We start from the raw sequence: 24214 nt of genomic DNA, 5'->3' as shown, positions 1-24214 counted from the left end.
TGCAACCAAAGGTTGAGTTCTTGTACATTATAAAGTTTACAGAGGAGGTTTAGTTGCACGTATACCAAAAAGCATGTATACAAAAGTGTTTATTTTGGTATTTATAATATCATGAAAGTAGAAAAACCAAACTAGAGAAATAAATCGAGTTTCAACTTACAATAGATACATCATAGCAAAACAAATGGCTTTTTTTCAAGTTACATTTTCTTTAAAAAAATGAGTTTCTTACAATTTTCACAAGTAATGAAATATTGATAAAGAAAGTACTTATATATGAAAGAAAAAAAGAACCAAAATGTAAAATTGCCAAATAGTTTTGTTTACAAAAAATCAAAAGTATAAAGGGTCACAAAATATATAAAAATGCCACATTGAACGAGGCAATTGTACTCTACCTAAAAAGGTAGCATACTCCTTGGCAGTCATACTCAAACAGTAGTGACTGATAAAAAGGCATTGTGTACTCTGGTTCCATCTGGAGACTTTTCACCATGTGTCATAAGTTCTTGGATTGTCATCCAGTTGTCCAAAATCTTTTTGTTACGTTTTTTCATCATTTTTTTGTGACTCAGTTCAATGATACTCACTTCTTTTTTACTTTCACTACCACTTTGAGGGCTTTCCTTTAAGCACTCCAACCTGCTACGCATCATAAACTCTCGTCTTCGTCTTTGTTCCTTTGCTCTCATAAGGTGTTGCTTTCTCTCCTCTTTGCTCCAGTAGCGGCCCATTTTCATTTCACTCATTGTATCATCATCTGTTGTCATTCCACTTCTTTCTTCCTTGATTTTTAAGGCACGTTCTTTCAGAAGTTTATCTCTCACCGGCCTTTTGGTGATATATCTCGTTCCATCACTCCTGATCTTTACTTTCCATTCCATCCTTGGCTCTAATGACCTTTGTGAATCTTTGCACATGGTCACCAGGTTTAGCTGGCTTTGTGAATATTCCACTGCAGATTTCTGTTGGATGAGTTGCATGTAACTTTGATAATGTCTTGCATGAACTGGTATATTTCCATATTTGTAGCTGGAATTATGGTAGGGTGAAAGGTACGGAATTTCCTCTGCACTGTTTTTATGTTCAGAGAAAGTACTGCACTCTAACACATTCTCTTGAAATTCAGTACAAAGGTTCTGATCATTTGCTTTTTGTTTGTTTGATCTGTTTTCTGTACTTCTAAGTCCAGATGCTAAATGATTTGTAACAATAGTGCTTCTGAGATTCTTGCGGTTGGTGATACTAATTATTCGCTGTATCGAGCTCTCGGGAGATCGGTCTACAGTTAGAGGTGTGCTTCTACAACTCTCAGCTGTGTTGTAAGCACTTGAGCTGTCCTTATCTGATCTCTCCGGATTCTCTGTGATGTCACCTGTTTTACCACTCGGTAGATCTATGCTGGTGTTATAATTTCTGAATCCATCATTATGCATAGACCATATATCTTCACTCTGTTTGCCCATATGTTGTCGTCGATGAGCCTGCATAATACTTTGGCACTCAAGCTCAATATTTCTCAGTTCTTCATTCAGCATTTGTAACTCATGTTCTACTCCACTTTGTTCTGCTCTGCTACATTCAATTGTGCTACTAGAATAATAAAGGTCATACTCGCCTCGATTTCTGATCTGGCATTTAAGCTCTAACAGTTGTCTATATCTATCATATTCTTCTTCTTGATTGCCAACAAAATCAGAATCCATATACTCTCCAGAAGCAAAGCTTTCATTGCAATGCAATTCAATGCTTCCTAAAGTTTCCTGACTTTGCCGTAAATCCCTGTTTGTTTGCAAACATGTGATATTGGGGTCCTCTACTATGTTTTCTACTTCTGAACTTTCATCATTACGTTGGCTTTCATCAGTTCGGCCCACACCACTGTCTTTTTCGTGGTTGTTGGATGATGAGGTGGCTGTGTCTGTTGTCCCATCTTCTTCTTCTGGCTTTTTTTGCTAAAATAAATGAAATTTAATGAGCAATGTTTTAATTGAAAGCAAGCTAGATATAATATAATGTAAAGCTCTGGCATATACAATGCATGTATACATGTAGAATTTAACAGTTTTAATATTACATAAAGTTTTGCCATATACAAATATTATGTTTATTGCAATACCAGTCTTCCACCACAAGTGGCCTCTCTAACAACTAGACCAGGCATAGGCAACCTTCGTCACTTCAGATGTTTTGGACTACACCTCCTGTGATGCTTTGCCAGCATTATGGGTGTAAAAGCATTATCGGAGATTTAGTCCAAAACAACTGGAGTGCGGAAGGTTGCCTATCCCTGAGCTAGACTATCCTCAGTCTCTCACACCTGCCTAAAATAATCACCTTAAACTATGCTATAAAAGGCCACACCCGACTAAACCAAACAGTCTTCATAATGAGAGAAGTTGTGTTCTGCACCTGGCTCTTTCTGATACTTGTTTATGGTCTGATACTAACAAGACATCTGTTCCTGGCTCAAACTGATTCCTGATAATCTGCTCAACTCTGATTTCCTTTGATCCATCCTGATTCATCTAAACATCCTGCTTTAATTCAAACTGGACTTTGTTTTCTATAATTCTTTATTTGCTTTGGATCTAACCTGCCTGGACTTTACTAACCATCATATTAATTGCAACTCTGTTGGAAAACCCTGATCCGCATATCTGGTAACTTCTGTACAAATCCTCCAAACTAAAGAGACTGTTTACCTTAACTTAAAACCAACCCAAGTTCCATTATCCTTAATTATGCTGTTTATTATTGTCTGATAATATTATGTTTACTTGTTGAAAAAAGCAAAGAACACAACGTTCTAAGTCTCTGTATAACCACCGCACCCGCCACCCCAAAATCTCCCAAGATGGGGCAGTGGCTGCAGGGGTCATGCAGAGACAGGCGTACCAATATGAGACTCCAGCTGTCTCAGAGGGGCTTAACCCCAGATATAAACAGAAAAACAAGGAAATATGCAGACAGTCTCAATATGTGAATGAAACTTACTGCATCATCTGGAAAAATATATATATAGCGCGATTGATTCCAAATTTAGAACCTGGCTTTCAAAATAATATGGTCAGAGACCCCAATTAAACAAAGTATATACAAGTGATCCTGCAATCCTATGCCAGCCCAGGGTAGTAGAGATAAAGAGATAGTTTAGTAAATATCCTCACTCCCCCTTAATAATAAGCTTTATTGTGATCTGCTATAGGGATAGGAGTATTAAATAACTGAATCTCTATAATCAATACCTCCTAGGAAATATCCTTGTCAAACTAGAAAAATATTGCAAAACAGAGAGAGATAGAGACTGAAGTAGAAGTACAAAATCAGTCAAAATCAGACTGATAATTAGCATTTAAAAAGCCTCTCTCCCTGTAAAACTAGCTAGATAGGCATAGGAAAGAAAAAGAAAAAACAATAATAAATTAAATGAAATTAAATAGTGATCATGGTTCTCCAACACCAGTGCCCAGTGCAGAAAAAACGCCCAACGTACGTTTCGGTGCTAAAGAGATGCACCTTCGTCAGGGGCCAACATATAACTGAAATGAAGCCTCTTAAATACCCCAAATACCAGGAGGCTTGATTACCTTATAGCCAATAGGATGTGGGGGTGTATGTCTCCCCAGCTGACTGTCATATCCTGGCTACCCGTCTGTGACTGCAAATGCTCATTATTCCATATGAAAGGGGGAGTCCCTAGCCGGTCACGTGACCTGCCGTGCCGCGCGTCACGTGACGCATCCGGCATTACCCTAACTGGGCGTGGCTTATCCGTCATAGCCACTCCGTACCGCCCATCAACCTCACATGGGCGGGCACTTCGCCGCAGATCCTAACCTGCCCATCATCCTCACGTGGGCGGACCCCCTGTGACCGATGGGTGGAACTGAGTATTCTCCCTATAGGGAGAAGCCGAAAATGCCCAAATTATAACTAAACGTCGACCTCTCAATATTTTGTCATTAAAGAACACCAATGTGTGATAAATGAGATATGACAAAATCAAATATCAACGTTAAAAAGGACTGTTTAGGGAGTATTCTGATGCTTATTCTCCTGTAGATGTAATACAAAGTAGGGAGAGGTACCCAAATAATTGAAGAAATTGAAAATATCTCTGATACAAGTACTAAGCTATTTTTAACTCCCCACCCCCTGGTCCCAGGCAATATTGTTTGATATATATATATATTATACTTAGTGTTTAGAGGACACAGGCTAGGATGCCAAATTAAAGTGGTACATCCTGCCCATGTGTCTTCCATAGTGAGTAAATTAACAATAGAGACCTCTAAATGACCAGATATTATTGTGTTAGCCAAGTGAAGGTAGGGCTCACAGTTTTTTATCAAGATGTCTTTAGAGATATTGTCATTCAACGCTCAACTAACCCAGCCTTGTTAGAACTTAGGTATTATGGCCATTGTGCAGCTATTGCCTTAGGAAAGTGCTGGCATTCGCGATTTAGTGGTCCTCATCCGGTAATCAAAAAATAAATAAAATGAAATAAAAAAACCTATATTAATGAAAATAATAGTAAATCAAGCAATAAAAATGATAATGATATTAATGAAAATATACCCATTGTGAAACAAAACACGCTATATTTACAAATTTACAAGTGTATCAGGCCATACGACTCCATCCGGATAAGTTTGTGCAGAAGTCGCATACAAAGAATTGAGACCCGTATGTGGATATGGGTCTCACATTTGGTATCAGTGATCTGTAATGAAGGGTGTGTATGAGAAACCTTCGTTTAGTCCCGAGGGTGACAGGGTTTTGAGCTTATAAATCCAGAAGCTCTCCCTTTGGAGTAGCTTCTTATCCAAATCCCCCCCTCTTGGTCCCAGGGTAACCCTTTCAATGCCACTAAATCTGATTCCTTCAGGTGAGCCCCCATGGTGTAGTTTCAAATGTTTAGAGACTGGAGTGTCGATTTGCCTTGTAGGGTTCACAGAGTTAACGTGTTCCCGTATCCTGAGTTTAAACATCCTAAAAGTTTTTCCCACATAAAGTTTTTTACACGAACAGGAAAGTAAATAGATAAGCCCTTTGGACTGACAGTTAAAGAAATTCTTCACTTTGAATTCCTGTGTTCGAAAGGAGTCTGAGAATGTCTTGGAGGGTCTACGGATAAACCTGCACGCCTTACATTTCCCACATTGGTATGTCCCCAAGACTGGAGACTTCAGCCATGATGTTTTCTGGGGTGCACTCTTGAGATGACTAGGGACCAAAATATCCTTGATATTGCGTCCCCTTCTTGCTGTCACTGAGGCCTTAGGTGTGATTACCTTACGTAGGTGTGGGTCCTGATGTAGAAGGGGCCAAAATCTATCCAAGATTTGCATAATTTGATGCCAACCAGCATCAAAATTCCCTATGCATCTTATGACTGTCTGTGATGGCCCTTGATTATGTTCGATTAAAAGGTCTTTACGGTCTGACAGTAGGGCCCGTTTATATGCGTTCTTTAAACATTTATTCGGGTACCCCTTTTGTTTAAATTGGAGTTGTAAGACCTTGGCCTTTAGTTTGAACTCATCCAGGGTAGAACAGTTGCGTCTAAGACGCAAGTATTGTCCGGTTGGAATCCCTTTCTTTAGAGATGGGGGGTGGTGGCTAGTCCAATTCAGCAAGTTGTTAGTTGCCGTTGGTTTGCGAAACAAAGTCGAAATGAGGTGCCCTTCTTCTGTCAGCGAGATGGTTAGGTCCAGAAAATTAATTCTATTACCACCAATTTCACTAGTCAATTTTAGATTAATATTGTTAGAATTGAGAGTATGAACAAAATCCAGAAACAGTTCCGTATATATATCTGTCCATATGATAAGTACATCATCGATGTATCTTTTCCAAATTTTGATATGTTTTGTGTATTTTACCATATGGTCCGTGAATACCATTTGAGTCTCCCACCACCCCAGGTGAAGGTTGGCATACGATGGGGCACAAGCCGTCCCCATCGCAGTCCCTCTCACCTGGTGGTAGTATTTTCCCTGGAAGGTAAAATGGTTGTGTGTTAAAATGAAATGCATCAGATCTTGGACAAATTTATTGTGACTTAGTGATACTATTGGTTTACTGTCTAAAATAGCTTTCAGATGTTCTAATCCAACTTCATGTGGAATCTAGCTGTACAGGCTCTCCACATCAAGGCTACATAAAATAGCGTGGCCACTGATTTTTATTTCTTCAATGATGTTTAGTGTATGCTTTGTATCTTTTAAGTATGAAGGAAGTTGAATAACTAGTTTCCTCAAGATCTGATCCACATAAAGACTGATGTTTTGAGTCAGATTACCTCTACCAGAGACTATGGGTCTCCCATTCAGTACCGGTTGCTGTTTATGAACTTTTGGGAGTGCATAGAAGGTGGCGGTAACAGGATTTTTAACGAACATAAAATTATATTCATCCCTGGATATTAGGAGTTGAGATAAAGCTGTATCGAGGATTATTTTCAATTCTGCCAGATATTTTTTAGTGGGGTCACCCTTTAAAACTTCATACGTATTACTGTCCCCAATTAGTCTCTGTACCATTGAGACATAGTCGGGTTTGTTTAAAATGACTGTATTGCCCCCTTTATCCGAGGGTTTAAAGATAACCTCATCCAGTTCTTTAAGTTTTTTAAGAGAGATGTTTTCTTGAGGGGAGATATTGCTATTAGGTTGGATTGGAAGGTCTTTTGAATTGATTTTGTCAATTTCATTGCATGTCATCTCCACAAATAGGTCTATGTATTTAAAGTCCACTAGGTGTGGAGTGAACATGCTTTTCTTTTTTAGATGTGTAAAGGGGGGATATCTTACTTCAGATTCGTCATTAGCAATGAGGAGGTCAACCAACATATCCAGTGCACCCATATCTGAGGCTTGTAGTCCTAGATCTTTTGCCCTTTTTTCGTCTTTCATATAATGAAATTTGTGCAGAGCCAGTTTTCTAGCAAACAGGTGTATGTCCTTTGTCCAGCTAAACTTATCAAAGTCTGAGACTGGGACAAAGGACATACCCCGCTGTAAAACCTGTAGCTCTGTTTTGGTCGGGGTGTATGAGGACAAATTGATGATCTGGTTCTTTACAGGGGTCTTATCTAGTATCTTTTTCTTCCCCTGAATTGTTGGGGTGGTCTGCCTCTGTACCTTGTCCGAGGGGCTGTACTTTCTTCCATATTGGGTTGTCCTAAAAAAGAAACCCCTCTTTTTAATATGCTTTTAGAGTTATGTTCTGATGTAGCAGACGTGCTCGCTTTAGAGGAATCTGAATCAGAGCCGCTCGTCTCATATTCTGACGTTGATATTGGTTCAGAGAAACTCCTTCTAGGATTCTTGTTCTTTCTATAAACATTACCACTTTTAAAGTCGTTATTATCTCTAATGAATTTGGAATGTTTCCGAATCTTAATATTTTGTTGGAATCTATCCAAGTTGTTCTTAAGTTTTATCTCTAATGCTTCAAAATTTGGTTCCTCTTTAAAAGCTGCAATTCTATCTATCTGCTCATCCACTTCTTTGTTAACCCTTTCCAATCTTTTAGTTTCAAATTTACAGAGAATATCCATAAATCTCTTGGAACATGTGCCTGCAGCTTCCTCCCACTCTTTTGTAAATTCATCCTCCTCAATATGAGATGCTGGTATATTTTGTACCCTTAATCCCCTCGGAATTAAGTCTTTTTTAAGGTAGTTGTCCAGGGATGCAATTTCCCACCCTGTTTTAATTTGCTGCTGAAATAAATTAGTCAAACGATTGAACGATGAGATGATATTATCACTATCTATAAGACTTGTAAGATCCTGTTCTGAAAAGACTTTATCCGTGTCTCTACACCAAGCGTCTCTTTTTGACTTATCGAATAGAAAACTGGCCATGATACACCAAATTGGTACTGTGGTATTGAAACCCAATTATTTACAGAAAAAAGCAAAGAACACAACGTTCTAAGTCCCTGTATAACCACCGCACCCGCCACCCCAAAATCTCCCAAGATGGGGCAGTGGCTGCAGTGGCCTACCTTCACTTGGCTAACACAATAATATCTGGTCATTTAGAGGTCTCTATTGTTAATTTACTCACTATGGAAGACACATGGGCAGGATGTACCACTTTAATTTGGCATCCTAGCCTGTGTCCTCTAAACACTAAGTATAATATATATATCAAACAATATTGCCTGGGACCAGGGGGTGGGGAGTTAAAAATAGCTTAGTACTTGTATCAGAGATATTTTCAATTTCTTCAATTATTTGGGTACCTCTCCCTACTTTGTATTACATCTACAGGAGAATAAGCATCAGAATACTCCCTAAACAGTCCTTTTTAACGTTGATATTTGATTTTGTCATATCTCATTTATCACACATTGGTGTTCTTTAATGACAAAATATTGAGAGGTCGACGTTTAGTTATAATTTGGGCATTTTCAGCTTCTCCCTATAGGGAGAATACTCAGTTCCGCCCATCGGTCACAGGGGGTCCGCCCACGTGAGGATGATGGGCAGGTTAGGATCTGCGGCGAAGTGCCCGCCCATGTGAGGTTGATGGGCGGTACGGAGTGGCTATGACGGATAAGCCACGCCCAGTTAGGGTAATGCCGGATGCGTCACGTGACGCGCGGCACGGCAGGTCACGTGACCGGCTAGGGACTCCCCCTTTCATATGGAATAATGAGCATTTGCGGTCACAGACGGTTAGCCAGGATATGACAGTCAGCTGGGGAGACATACACCCCCACATCCTATTGGCTATAAGGTAATCAAGCCTCCTGGTATTTGGGGTATTTAAGAGGCTTCATTTCAGTTATATGTTGGCCCCTGACGAAGGTGCATCTCTTTAGCACCGAAACGTACGTTGGGCGTTTTTTCTGCACTGGGCACTGGTGTTGGAGAACCATGATCACTATTTAATTTCATTTAATTTATTATTGTTTTTTCTTTTTCTTTCCTATGCCTATCTAGCTAGTTTTACAGGGAGAGAGGCTTTTTAAATGCTAATTATCAGTCTGATTTTGACTGATTTTGTACTTCTACTTCAGTCTCTATCTCTCTCTGTTTTGCAATATTTTTCTAGTTTGACAAGGATATTTCCTAGGAGGTATTGATTATAGAGATTCAGTTATTTAATACTCCTATCCCTATAGCAGATCACAATAAAGCTTATTATTAAGGGGGAGTGAGGATATTTACTAAACTATCTCTTTATCTCTGCTACCCTGGGCTGGCATAGGATTGCAGGATCACTTGTATATACTTTGTTTAATTGGGGTCTCTGACCATATTATTTTGAAAGCCAGGTTCTAAATTTGGAATCAATCGCGCTATATATATATTTTTCCAGATGATGCAGTAAGTTTCATTCACATATTGAGACTGTCTGCATATTTCCTTGTTTTTATGTTTACTTGCTACCTACTATTTCACTGATTGGTTTCCCTGTCTCCTGTAAACCTGCTTTGGGGCATATTGAATAAACTTCTATTTCTTCTTCTACAACTCCTTCATACTTACCTATAATTCTGTTTCTAGGTTCTGCTTTCTCCCTTTATCTTTATTATTCCTTTTCTCTTTTTATCCTGTTATTATTTTTGTTACCTATGTCTAAACCATGTCTACTAACTCCAATAAACTACCTCAATTCAACCCCGGCATAAGTCTCCTCTCTGACGTGCTCAGAAGCATGACAGGTGCATTACAAGGCTGAGCAATTTGATTATTCACAAAATAGAAAATATGCGATGAGAAAGCATAGCCATATTTATGTAACACGGTCTTGCCTCCTTACACTGACTTGTAATAACAGAATTATCACAGATATGTTTTAATACCAAGAATCTGAGCCGGATTTAGGGAAATGTCAGAGTTAAATTATGTAAGGTGTTTAGCGTTAAGAGGGCTAAAAACTTGAGAGGAGTTTTGGCTTTGGTATAAAGGGAGTTTAGGGTTAGGCATGGTTTAAATTCAGTGTTTAGGTATAGGGGGTATTTAAAATCATTGTGTTTAGGGCTGCAATTTAGTTACATTTAGTATTGGGACACATTGGGGTGTTAAACTTTTAACATGTGTTAAACCTGGGATTAAGATACAGTTTTTGGGGGGGTTTAGGATTTTAGTGTTTACGTTTGGGATTAAGGAAAGTGTTTGTTTAGGCATGGAAAGGGTTACATTTAGAGTTAGGGAAAAGGGGTGTCTAGGGTCACGGCATGTGGAGTTTGAATGGTTATCTGAAATGTACTCACCCTCTTATGGTGGACTGTTGAGCTGTTATACAGTGTGCATCACTCAATGCTGTTCTACCTATGATATGCAGTGTAGATCACTCAGTGTGGTCTCTGCTGCTCCTGCAAGGCATTTCCTGTGTGAGCGGCTGTTTGTTGGCAGGTGGGAGTTCATCCCTACCATTTCTTGTGCAGTCTCACATCCACACACTGGAGGAGCTGGGACAGCACTGAGTTTTACACCATCTATAACTGTTTCTGCAGCTCTGCTATCATAACATAGTGGGCTGAATGGATTACAGAGAACACTGGTTATGGCTTCAATCCATTGGAGCTCAAAAAGGTACATCCTAATTGCTGAAAATAGGTCCCCCTCCAGGATATATGCCTATAGATTGGTGCCTACTCTGTATAATGGTAAATCTGGCCCATTAGGCGCAGTGGTTTGCACAATAGCTTAACTTTAAAAGTTATTCTAAGGTAATTAACAGAGTGTTACGCCCCACTAGTGACTTACAATTATCTAAAGTATTAAGAACTTAAATTGAAAAGATCACTCAATATCAAAATAATAAATCTATTGACATCATGGTAAAAAAAAGTACTGTTAATTGTTAAACATGCTGTGTAAAATCAGTTAGCTTGTAAACAGATATGTGTACCAGCACAAACAGCCAAAGGCAGTAAAAACAAAAACAGAATTTCTAGAAACTGGGGAATTCATATTCACTTCCAGACCACTTATTATTTTTGACATTGACACTCAAGAGATTAGCACAGTTTTTAATACTAAGCTCTACTCGAAAAAGAATTGTACATTGTATATGATTCTTTTACCTACGATGTTTGAGTTAATTCAGCAAATAATGCTGTGTATGCACACATATAACACAATCTACACGAGAGCTGATGATATAACAATATAACAATGTATTTGTACAGTTATATTTTCATTATGTTGTTTATATCTTAACATGTTTTCAGTTAGAGATCTTGTTCACTACGTGGGACTGAACTGTGCAGAATATAATTATCTCATCCAAACAAAACATACGACAAATGTAAATACTGCTTTTCCTTACATGTACCGTCATATTCCTAAAAAGATCCTCGGTGTAAATGAATAAAGAGACGTTAAATCCCAAGTTTAATCTCCTTTACCTGTTGAATTTCATTCGCTGTATACGGTGTTGCTTCATTACGTTGCTCTTCCAACAATTCCATCTTTAACTCCTCCAAAAATGCATTCCTTTCATCATCAAGCCACCCTTCATCCAGCTATAATGAATACATTATTACATTACATTAGTAGTAACACATCATAATGTGGTGCATAGCCTAATAGCAATGGCTGAAATGCCTTTCATCCTAATGACTCTCTTTTGAAAAACAAGCTATTCATACTTTGCTTAGTATAATAGTATAAAGCAATACACAAAAAAAGCCTTCTTTTATTTTAAATGTTCATATTCGGTTCCTTTCAAGATTTTTTTAAAACGTAAGGGGCCTATTTATTTATAATCGGTACGATTTCCCAACATAGAGCATCTTTAATACACATTTTCAGACCGTAGTAAACAGCTGCATGAAAGATCTCATGTTTTATTATTAGGTTGATATCATGAAGTAGGGATCAGATATTTTACAAGTGATCAAAACATGGTGAAAATTTTGCCTCAGGAGGTTGACTCCCATAATAGCCAGTGGAAGCCACAGTGTGCCAGAAGCTTGAAGGTATGGAAGCTCTTAAGCGAGGTGGGGAGCTCAGCAGTTTCTTGCACAGAGGCACTGAGGTTTTTGAGTTTAATATAATTAAAATGTGATGATTTGGAGAGCAAATGTGATATTAAAGGGATACTATAGTGCCAGCCATGCAGAGCTGTATTCCTGGCACTATGGCTTGCCCTGCTTCCCCCCTGCCTCACGCTCCCCCCCCCCCCCCCACGCCCAGGTGAGTAAAGGGTATAAAACCTTTTATTTGCTTACATTTTCCAAGCGCCGATGTCCCTTGACGCTAGGTCCTGGCTCCACCCACTCAGCCCGCAATGAGCGGGCGCTAATGCACATGCATGGCAAACGCTGCGTGCGCATTAGACCTCCCCATGGGAAAGCATTGAATTTATGATCTGATGCTGTCTGCATGCAGTGGGAGGAGATACCGAATCACAGGATGCTCGTGCACAGCAGATCTGAGTGGATGGAGGCATATTATGCCTCCATCAACTCAGAAGTCCCCCTGGTTCACTCTGAGTGTCTGAGTTCTCAGAAAATACAGTGTTTACATGAGAAAGGCTGCAGGGAGCTATAGTTCTCACCTGAACAACCTCAATAAGCTGAAGTTGTTCAGGTGACTATAGTGTCCCTTTAACATAATTAAATAAATATATAAAATATATGTATCCATCTGTCTATTTGTTCATTGTTTCTCCCAGTGAGGGCTACCATTTGTGAATGAAAGTCCTCACCAATGACTTACAGGTGATACTCGAAAAATTTGAATATCGTGCAAAAGTTAATTTATTTAAGTAATACAACTTAAAAGGGGAAACTAATTTATAAGAGACGCATTACATGCAAAGCAAGATAGTTCAAACCGTGATTTGTCATAAGTGCGATGATTATGGCTTACAGCTCATGAAAACCCCAAATCCACAATCTCAGTAAATTAGAATATTGTGAAAAGGTGCAATATTCTAGGCTCACAGTGTTTCTGAGCCGTCAAATAGTCTCTCAGTCTGGTTCAGTAGGAATCACAATCATGGGGAAGACTGCTGACCTGACAGTTGTGAAGAAAACCATCATTGACACCCTCCATAAGGAGGGAAAGCCTCAAAAGGTAATTGCGAAGGAAGTTGGATGTTCCCAAAGTGCTGTATCAAAGTACATTAATAGAAAGTTATGTGGAAGGGAAAAGTGTGGAAGAAAAAGGTGCACAAGCAGCAGGGATGACCGCAGCCTGGAGAGGATTGTCAGGAAAAGGCCATTCAAAAGTGTTGGGGACTTTCACAAGAAGTGGACTGAGGCTGGAGTCAGTGCATCAAGAGCCACCACACATAGACGGATCCTGGACATGGGCTTCAGATGTCGTATTCCTCTTGTCAAGCCGCTCCTGAACATCAAACAACATCAGAAGCGTCTTACCTGGGCTAAAGAAAAAGAGACCTGGTTTGTTGCTCAGTGGTCCAAAGTCCTCTTTTCTGATGGGAGCAACTTTTGCATCTCATTTGGAAACCAAGGACCCAGAGTCTGGAGGAAGAATGGAGAGGCACACACTGCAAGATGCTTGAAGTCCAGTGTGAAGTTTCCACTTCTGTGTTGATTTGGGAAGCCATGTCATCTGCTGGTGTTGGTCCACTGTGCTTCATTAAGTCCAGGGTCAATGCAGCCGTCTGCCAGGAGATTTTGGAGCACTTCATGCTTCCTTCCGTAGATGAGCTTTATGGGGATGCTGACTTCATTTTCCAGCAGGACTTGGCACCTGCCCACACTGCCAAAAGCACCAAAGCCTGGTTCAATGACGGTGGGATTACTGTGATTGATTGGCCAGCAAACTCTCCTGACCTGAACCCATATAGAATCTATGGGGCATTGCCAAGAGAAAGATGAGAGACATGAGACCGAACAATGCAGAAGAGCTGAAGGCCACTATTGAAGCATCCTGGTCTTCCATAACACCTCAGCAGTGCCACAGGCTGGTAGCTTCCATGCCACGCCGCATTGAGGCAGTAATTGCTGCAAAAGGAGCCCAAACCAAGTACTGAGTCCATAGGCAGAGGTCCGATATTGTTCTATGTACACTCCTTGTTTTATTGATTGCATGTAATATTCCAATTTACTGAGATTGTGGATTTGGGGTTTTCATGAGCTGTAAGCCATAATCATTACACTTATGACAAATCATGGCTTGAACTATCTTGCTTTAGATGTAATGCGTCTATCTCATATATTAGTTTCCCCTTTTACGTTGCATTACTGAAATAAATTAACTTTTGCACGATATTCAAATTTTTTCGAGTATCACATGTATATTTAGTCATTTCAGAATAAAAAATGGGCTAGGGAAAATATATTGGCTGTGATCCTTATAGAGAAAACTCTCCATTATAGAATATAGTCTCTGATGCTATACGGTTAGACCCCTTTTTTATGGATGCTGCAGTTTGGATGTTCTATTATTATAAGATGGCCAACCTACGCATTCCCAGCTTCTAATAAGATATGTTCATTGAATACTCTCTACTAACCGGTATATCTGGTCTGGCAACCAGCAGAATAATCGTTTTGCATTCATCACTGGAGAGCAGTGCTACAGCCTCTTCTCTGTTCTGGATATCTTGACCATTAATCTGGAAGAAGAGAAAAAAATAAATAAACTGCGACTTTACCATTTTTGCAACGTATCGCACACTAAGGACAAGTATCAGCTCATTTGTGGTGAATGTATGGATGGTGAAATCTGCTCAGTGGACTCATCCTAAGCCCTCGGTGGTAAAAGTCGTCACTCAATTATACGCTTACTATAAGAACAGTATCGATCGATGAAGGATGGCAAACATCAGAGGAAGCAGTTATGTTCATAAATGTCTAACTTGCGACCCGGTAACATTCATCTAGCAACACAATTAACTAGGCTCTGACAGGTGACGTTCATCTTTTTCCGTTCAGAGTAATGGAAGTGTCACTCTGAGATAATAGCACTGGTGGAAGGAAGAATGGCAATTCTACAGCTGAGATCAGTCATAGAGTAGGCACGCACAAAGCCAATTAGAAAGAGATACAGTATTACCTCTCACCAGGCAATACTTAGTGGACTTAGAAGACACAGCTGATTGTAATTCAACTTAATCATTGTGTAATCCTGCAAAATGCTTTCGGTATACTGTAATAATAAATAAAATCTAAATTGGCCATCTTCTGCCTGCAACATAAAACCCCACAGTCACATTAAAACACATTAATGACATCACGCACAATGTTCAGTAATTAGACAAAACATAAAAAATTTAACTAAACTATTTAACAAAAAGAAAATCTGACTATATCATAAATGTAGGTTACTCATTAAAGTGTTAAAGCTCCATAATAATGGCATTTCCAGTAAAAAAGGTTAACTATAAGGGTACAATTCTAAATCCTCGGTAAGTAATGGCTTTAAATTCCAAATGACCTATAACACCAGTATCATAATTCACACATGGAAAAAGGTCTCTAAATCCAGCAGTTTCCATCATGAAATAACAGTGTTGTTGCAGACAAAAGAGGCTCAATTATAATAACCAAAATTCCAAGAGTTTAGTTAAAACCGTCCTCTACATGCATCATATTTCATAATTACAACCAATTTTGTTGTAAGGATAATTCATTTTCAGAGCATAATATGACAGTTTACTATTCTGTGTTGCTGTAGATACATATAATTCTGTTAAGTTACACTTTTTGTGTTAAAACATTTGAATTGGGCGCTTTAGTTATTAGTTTAAAATACCATAAAAAGAAACAATTGTGTTTAGGGTTTAGGGTTCTTCTGCCTATTAGTTCTTAGAGGAATATATTGGAAATGGTACTTTGTTTGCCCAAAAATGATAATATAAGAATTTGTTAACATAAGGAAATAATTACATGACATCACAAATTAGAATTAAGAATACATTTATGGAATTAAGTTGCTGAAGTTGCTGAACAGCTTATCTCATCTTTATCCCATTTAAAAAAATATATATATTATAAAAATGATATATATTTACAGTCAGTCTGACTTCAGAACATTACACTAGTTTTACAAAAGGAAAGCCTTGCGCAAGGAAGACTTGCCTGGAGATGTACTTTGACTGGTTGGCTTGACGTTATTTGAACAATAGATAATGTACCTTTTTTTTTTTTTTTTTTTTTTTTTTTAAATGTGAAAGAATGTGATTTCTAAAAAAAACAGCAGTATAGATTTGGCCAAAACATGCCTCTAGTGGTTGTCAGACAAACAGTCACAAGAGATGCTTCCTCTAAGGTTTACTTTTTGTTTCAACATGCACAGCATGTAGAAGTCAAATGTGGTTAATGCTTCTCATTGGAAAATATGAGATCCAATGCTTCTCCATGGGAAGTAGTGGATTGATGGACCCGAGTGACAGTCGCTCATGCACTGTATATGTTGTGTGCTTTTCTTAGAGAAGCATCTGGCTTAACAAAAGTCATCAGACTTAATCAAGGAAGAGTGGTAGGTGCGAGGAGTCTGTATCTACACTGGAATAAAGATTAATTTAATGTCGACTTTATGGTGGCAGAATTCCATATTTTAAAATAAACAAATTTAACTACAACCAATTTTTGTTTTGTTTTTTAAATCAGAGTGTAACATGGTACTTCCACATGTCATTGCATGAATGAGATTATGTTATGGACAGTGTGAGGGAGGGGGTGGCAGGGAGGGCAAGGAAGGGGGCAGAGGGGATGCGCAAAGCTAATTGCAAACAATATAAAAAATATATATTTTTAGATGTTCTCACAAACAAATTTTTACCATGAAACAAATGTCACATAATAAACATCCAGATTATGAGTTTTGGTTTCTTAAAATACCTTTTCATATTCACCAAATACTCATATATGTTATACTAGTTTGTTAATATGAGAGTATCTATCAGGTGTTTGACTACTGTTTGGTGCCACACAGATTTATTTTTTAAGGCACAGTAAATGAATGTAATGTGTTATCTTTCTCTGGTTTGTTCCTGTCTGATTGAGTGATGATTTCACTATTGCTCCTATCACCTCATCTCAACACTGCTTACAACTGTACCTGTTTCTCTAGATAATATCACTCTCTGCAAAGGAGACTCTCTCATCCTGGACCACACAGACATATAGATAAATAGATCCCCAGTACTAAAACGTAAACTGGTTATTTAAAAACAGCTTTAGAACAGGCTGTTATCGCAAAGATTCAAGTGCTCTCTAAAGGGTACAGATTCACAAAGCTGATCATGTTATGAAAAATGATGATTTTTATTTTAAAGCTCAGTACACATGTAAACGATAAGAAATATAAGCATTCAGAAGCAAATCTTGGCAACAGCACTGGTCAACAATCTTAATTCTTCAGGAATACAATTACAAAAATTAAGGGTGTGAGCTACAGTATCCAGATATAATCACAGAAAAATTGTTATATCATTCATATCTACATTTTGATATTATAATAAAATATTTTCATCACATTAGAATTCACTAACACAATTACATTCGCTTTCATAAATTCAACTTAATACTAATGGCTTTATATTTCCATGTTTTCTTTCTTTTTGACTCTCCACCTATATCCACAACCCCAAAATGTCCCATCAATTCTATACAATATCAGACATCTTTAGTCTTTGTCTAATGGTGTCTTTGAAAGTTCTCTGCAACAGATAATTGTGATTTGTAATGAAAAAAAAATACCATCTCCTTACTCATTTTTACTACAACTTTCTTGACTATTTGTTTATGCCTGACTGACTATCTTTTTTGGTTCCAACTTTCTACTGGCATCTGCTTTTTCAATTTGTCCTTTTTCTGGCATCTTGTTACCTCTTTTCACTGAGTTAACCAACTCATTCATATGCCCTTTTGTTTTCACATTATACTGCCTTTTTTGGAAATTCACTGTCTCTGGATTCCAGTTTCAGAAAAATTGCTTTTAGTTTGTGTCTAACTGGGTGCCTGCCCATTCTGTATGACTAAACCTCTCTAAAAAGAAACATATTCACCCAATCTCCCTTCAGATCAATGATGCTACCATCAGCCATTTCTCAAAAGCTTGATTCATTGGCATTATTTACATCTACTGTAGCTCATTTTGGGTGGGAAATGTTCCCCATGCCTAATATTTAGTACCAAGAGGAAAATCTGGATATACTGTTAGCATTGGCATTCCAGCATACATGGTTGTATTTTCTATAAGTTAAAATTAAGCACACCAAATATTTTAAGTTTATTAAGGAACTCAAAATGATTTGTAACAAATAGTAAATCTATGAACCCTTGATGTAGATATAACAGTTGTCTGTGCCAACACAGAGTGGGTGCTCAATATTTAATTTTTTATGTGTTACAATTTTTAAATATTTTAAGGATTACAAAATATCTGTGAGATTCAATGTGTAGGTTTTCCACTTTATAAGGACATAAATTTAAGTGTTTTACTCCTTTTTAACTTTGCATTATGATTTGCCTTAATTTAAAGGAACATTCTGGGTACCATAAATACGTCACCTCAATTAAGTTGTTATGGTGGCTAGAGGTTTTATTCACAATTTTCCCTGAGGGTAAACCGTTTGAAAGTAATTTATTGTGACTGATGGTACTGGGCACCATCTTGCCTTATAGGATTAAACCATTTTGCCCAGGATCTCAAGACACCATAATGACTTCATTGAGATGTAGTCATTATAGTGCCGGAGTGGTCGTTGAAGTATTAGTTAAAGTGTTTTTTACATGTGGCACATACAGCATAACTTTCCTTTAATAGTAATAATTTACTATAGCAACCCTTTAACCTAACTATAGGTTATAAAAATAAAGAAATAAAATGACTACGTACTTGTAAAATGCGGTCTCCTTCACGGATGCGGCCATCTCTTGCAGCAATACTATTTGGATCAACCTAAAGAATATAGCAAATACCATAAAATCAAGAGCGTGCAAAAATGAAAGAATATCTCATCTAACATTTGTACGAAACGCATAAAGTTTCCGTTTCAGTGGCGTTAAGGGGCTACAACTATTTTTGTGTGTATTTATACAGAACGCTAATTGCTACTTTAAAAAGGTCAATCTGTTCTTGCTATTTTTAAACATAACAATAAACTAACCTGCTATCAAATTTTCCATAAAAAATAACTAAATAAGATATTCTTATTTTATGTCTGAGTGGGGATCCTTCAGGAGAAAGCCAAGACTTGTGAACAATTAAAAAGAGATGTGCACATTTTGAGATTATAACATAAGTTGTAAAGCAATTTCCAACTCATTTATGGTCTTTTGGATAAAATTCTCTACAATTCCTTATGATAATCCATTTAATATAAATCTAGGGATAACTAAACAGCCATATCAATATATTTAACAAATTTTTAAACTCTACAACTAACTCCATAAGTTTATTTTTTAATCAAGTTTACATTTCACATTTATCCCAGAATTTATTCAGTAAACCATGCAGTATAAAATAACAATTTTATAACATGACAGGAGGCTTTATATTTTACATAATCTTTCTTTACTCACTCCATAGCAGCAAAGAAAAAACTTAAGAAAACTGAGAACCAATCAGTTATAAGCAGTGACTATAAAAGGCGTAGCCAACAACTTCACTTCTCCTTTCTTTGCTGCTCCATCACAAGATTTGTATATTTCCTATTATTCTGACATTTTTTTCCATTATTGTTCTGTTGTTATTGGTTACTGCTAATTATATGTTACTTGGTTGTCTTTTGTTATTTGGGGCTTGACGGCCTCCTTGCCTGTCCCTCAGCCTGCCTCGGCTTGCTGGGGTCTCGGGACGTCTCCCTCAGGTTTCACGTTTGCGGCGCTGCACTTTCCCACGCTAGTGTTTTCCACTGAATGCGCCTCTTTCGTCCTGCGGATGTCCGCTTTTCAATAAGTGTGAACGTTTGGGACTTAGTTTCTCCTTCGCATGCGCACGCGGTTTATTTGCTGTGCGTTCGCACGTACATACTCCCGAACACCTAACCGTTCTGTCCCCATTTCCCTTGATTTGATTCTGCGTTCGACTGACGACTGCGTTAGGAGATGTGCCAGATTCCCGCGATTTTCGTGGGAGGTCCCACTATTCCAATTTTGGCTCTGTAATCTCGCGAGAACCGCGTGGCCATCTTAAGTACTCTGGAATCTCGGATGGAGCTGTATTTCTCTGCTGGTGTTGAAAACTTCACCTTGCTATCCACCATCATACTGGGACCAGGCAGCAGGTTGGTACCTTTCTTGGGGTTGGTTGATACCAGTTGGGATCTCCCTTATACTGGTTTGGGGTGAGCTCCCTTATTGTGCTGCTGAGCAGACCTGTGTATGCTGCAGGCTCTTTTTCTCCTGGGTGAACCCCAGTGACTTATAACCTTCCCATCATATTGGCCTACTGGCTGGCAACTATTTAAACAGGCATTCAGGCCACACCTCCCCCCTTGTCCCAAGGCCTCTCCTACCTTAGTGCCGCACCTTGACCATCATGGTCTCTGAGACCACAGTTATTGTCATGCCCACTGAAGACTGTCATTTGGGTGAGCCCATTGTACTTTCGGTTTAGCCATGGAAGAGTTGAAAGCCCCTGCAGGCCATGATTTTCGCAGCTGTGGCCGCTTCAATGGCACTTTCCAAGGTGTTTCCCTCAGGCCAAGACCCCGCTAAGATGGCCCCCAAATGAACCCACCATGGGGCGGATTCAGAGGACTCTGACTCCTCCAGGGAACGATCCTTCCTGGTCAAACGCCACTGGAAGGGCGAGAGCTCTAATGTTAAGAAGGGCAAAGGCAAAGCGCCTCTCAAGTACGGAAGAGCCATGGCGCAACTGGTCCAAAGACCTGAGCAGATTCCCTCCTCGAATGAGGAGCAGGAGCCCATAAAGCTCTCTCGATTCTGGATGAGTGGCAGGCAGAAGCGTCCGACTCAGCTTTCCGCAAGGCCCATTGCGGAAAGCTGAATTTTTAATGAAAACATCTGAAAGAGCAAAATTCCTGTACAGGAGAATTTCTCTACATCAATTGTTTTACTCTCAATTTTGTAATTTGATTTTAACTTTGTCACATAATAACAACACCCTTTATGTCTTACAGCGACACACCGTGTGCCATAAACCCTTAGAAATCCTGATGAATGCAAATTTTTATTATGAATAAATTCAAGGAGGCTGCTTTAAATTAACACAAAGGAATTTGTGGCTCATCTATGTTGCAATATTTCAGGAATGAGTAATGATCCATCCTGCATCCTGGGAGCATGCTGTATCACATTTCTCCCGTTATCCTAAAGCATTTATTTAGCTCTGTCATGCCAAGAGCTATTTTTCAAGTAGATCACCTCAAGTGTAGCATTTGGTTTTAGGATACATTTCATATAAAATGCTACATATTCTTTTTTTTTTGTGCTCTATAATGGCCTGTCACCTAAATAATAAATCAGTCTTTTATATTACTGTAAAATACTATGTAATTACAGAAAGCCTGGTCTTTTCAAGCAAATCAGTAAAATGCCCCGTGGAGAAGATTCTAGACAATTGAAAATTAAATAATGATTTTTTTTTAAAAATAAACGGTTTATTGGCCAAAAGAAAAACCTGTTATCAAGATAGTACACAGTTTATATAGACATCCATATAATGAAAAACATATATCTGTACAAAGTAAAAAAAATAAATATGAAGTCTGATCATAACAAGAACTTAGAAACCAGACGTAAGGTTTTTAATAATAAAATTACTTAAATGAGTGAAATATAATAAAGTTCTTGTAAAGTCAAATATGATGTATACGGTATAGATTATTGTAGAGTTCTTTGTCTAGATATCTATATTTTAAGTGAAGCAGATATGTGATGAACTGTGCTCAGAATTAGCAGTGGGGAAAACAAATCGCACAATCAATGTAATCAATGTTATCTTAATTATTAAAAAATTAGCACTGATTAATAAAATTAAAATAACACAAAACAGAAACAACACAAAACACAAAAAACAATGAAAAAATGAAAAACTGTTAATGGATATTTTTAGTAATGCTATCATCAACACCCCTTTCACGACTACTACCAGTACAATCGAGTGATAATAAATAATATAACTGTAAAGTATGATTTATGGGGTGTGCGTAGTTTTGCTTACAGTTTATGGTATTAGAATATTCCATGTTTTAGAACCCCAGGGACTATTCTTTTATACAATTACAAGCTTTATATTGAATTAAGTGGAGAGATTTCCACGGTCTCTGTTATACATTCTTTGGTAAAATATAGCCTGCACGACTCTGAACGATACTACTGTGTCATATTACATTGTTCATTCTCATCTATGTCCTAATGTCCTACTATTTACCTCGCTGACATAGATCCCCGTGTCTTCCTCATCATCTGTTCTGTAGCAGACAGTAAGGCCCAGTCTATCTTCATTGTTAAGGCGACAAAGCTCAACCTCCTGGAAAAAAAAAATGCATTTTACTTTTAATTGGTTTGCATACTCATTCAAGGGTGGATATCAATTTAGATTGTGTTGAGAAGTGGGCAACTTAGCAACTCACACTCAAACAGTAGTGCACTAAACTAGGAGTATAATTCATTACACAGTGAATTTCTTTACAGGATAAAAACAAGTATAACATTTATTTGATAGATAGCTAGAACAGGAACCCAACATAAAACCGTAAGTAAGAACCAACAAATTGATTTATTTATCAGCCTTTGAAGAAATATTGGATTATTAGGTATTATAAATTATACATATTCCTTTTTCTTGAAATACTTCTGCCAGGTTTAGATACATTAGGTTAGAAGAACAAATAACAATTATATATATATCTAAACACTGAATACAAAATATAGCCAAATACCCTGTTTATTTGTTAAGATGTTTGGGAATGCAGATCCCAAAATGCTATCAGGGTGTTTCTCCATATCTGTGGAATTATTTAGTGAATAAGCAGAGCATGCCATTTAAACAATATAAATATATGGAGAATATAATCATAATTACTTGACGTTTATATAATGGATTACGGACAAGTAGATGTTTAACAAACCTTAGATAAATGTTTAGAATCACATACATGGGGGGACGGAGCTTGCTACCAGGACGAGACGGACGCCATATCTTTCAGCTCCCACTACTCTATAATTCTACTGCTAAAAAGCGATAATACTCAGTATCTGTTCCTGCCGACTACCATACTATCAAGTTCAGTGTGACTTTCTGCATCGATTGATGCCTTTTCGATACCCTACCGTGAAAAAAACACGTCTTCCTGGAGTCACTCCTGGGTAGCTCCCTGGCGCATAACGGACAAGGACCAGATCATTACACACCCCTTTGGAGTGCTCCAGTACCATGAAATGCCGTTCTCAAAAGCCTGAGGGTAGGGACAAAGGGAACATGCTGCAAAAGCCTCCACAATCCAAATCAACCCCTGCAGGGGAAATACAAGATGCGGCCACATCACAGCACGCACAAGACACCCAGGGACCTGGGCCCTCTCAAGCACCTGACATGGGCCTACAGCCTCCCCCAGAGCCCACAGGGGTTTTAGCACTGGCAACGAAGGATGACCTGAAGGTCTTGCTTGCCGACCGGCACAAAATCATGGTGGCAGATCACACCCTCGCGCCAAAGGAGACACAGGCGGTCACCGACCGGGTACAAGCCACAGAAGGAGTGGTACAAGATGTACAGGCTGTGGTGGCCACACTTAGTGACTTGGTCCTACAGCTGCAAAATAACCATCAATCAATGATAGTGCAACTCACCACGCTGGAGGACCACCACCACCACAATCATGTTAAAATCCACGGCATACCTATGGCAAACACCTCAGATGAACTACCCCACTACATCCGGAGGCTACGGGCCTCCCTTCTACCACCAGCAATCGCTAAAAGGATGACACTGGATAGGGCCTACAGAGTAGCAGGACGTTCCACTACCACTACACCCCGGGATATAATGTAATCTTGAGATGCACATCATTTGCAGATTGCAATTGCATTATGTCGGCCCTATGCGGCAAAACACCCATGCAATTTGAGCACTCCCTATTGTCATTTTACCAAGATCTATCCAGGGTAACCTTGCAATGGTGTAGGTCCATGGCACCTTACACTTCCCAACTGCACAAGGTGGGGTTTCTTACCACTGGGTACCCCTAGGCATACTTCAAGTGCTGTGGAACGGGACTGTTCACACACTTCGAACCAAAGATGAAGCCCTTGCACTGCTGACCACCATGGGTCTCATGACACATTC

General features: G+C 38.6%; 1 protein-coding gene across 1 annotated transcript in view; it reads right to left on the bottom strand.

Annotated features, from left to right (window-relative positions):
• Positions 1–299: 299 nt before the first annotated feature.
• PDZRN4 (PDZ domain containing ring finger 4) overlaps positions 300–24214 on the bottom strand; it is a 157413-nt gene continuing 133498 nt past the window's right edge. The window contains exons 4-8 of the mRNA XM_063445107.1: positions 22298–22396; positions 18797–18859; positions 14466–14567; positions 11383–11499; positions 300–1955 (exon numbers count right to left, since the gene is read on the bottom strand). Coding sequence (XP_063301177.1) covers positions 432–1955; positions 11383–11499; positions 14466–14567; positions 18797–18859; positions 22298–22396 — 1905 coding nt within the window. The 3' untranslated portion in view covers positions 300–431. The remainder of the gene's footprint in view (positions 1956–11382; positions 11500–14465; positions 14568–18796; positions 18860–22297; positions 22397–24214) is intronic.

This window comes from Pelobates fuscus, chromosome 3 (assembly GCF_036172605.1).
Source record: "Pelobates fuscus isolate aPelFus1 chromosome 3, aPelFus1.pri, whole genome shotgun sequence".
Taxonomy (NCBI): Eukaryota; Metazoa; Chordata; class Amphibia; order Anura; family Pelobatidae; genus Pelobates; species Pelobates fuscus.
Note: the sequence above shows the minus strand (reverse complement) of the source record. Positions and strands in the feature narration are given on the sequence as shown.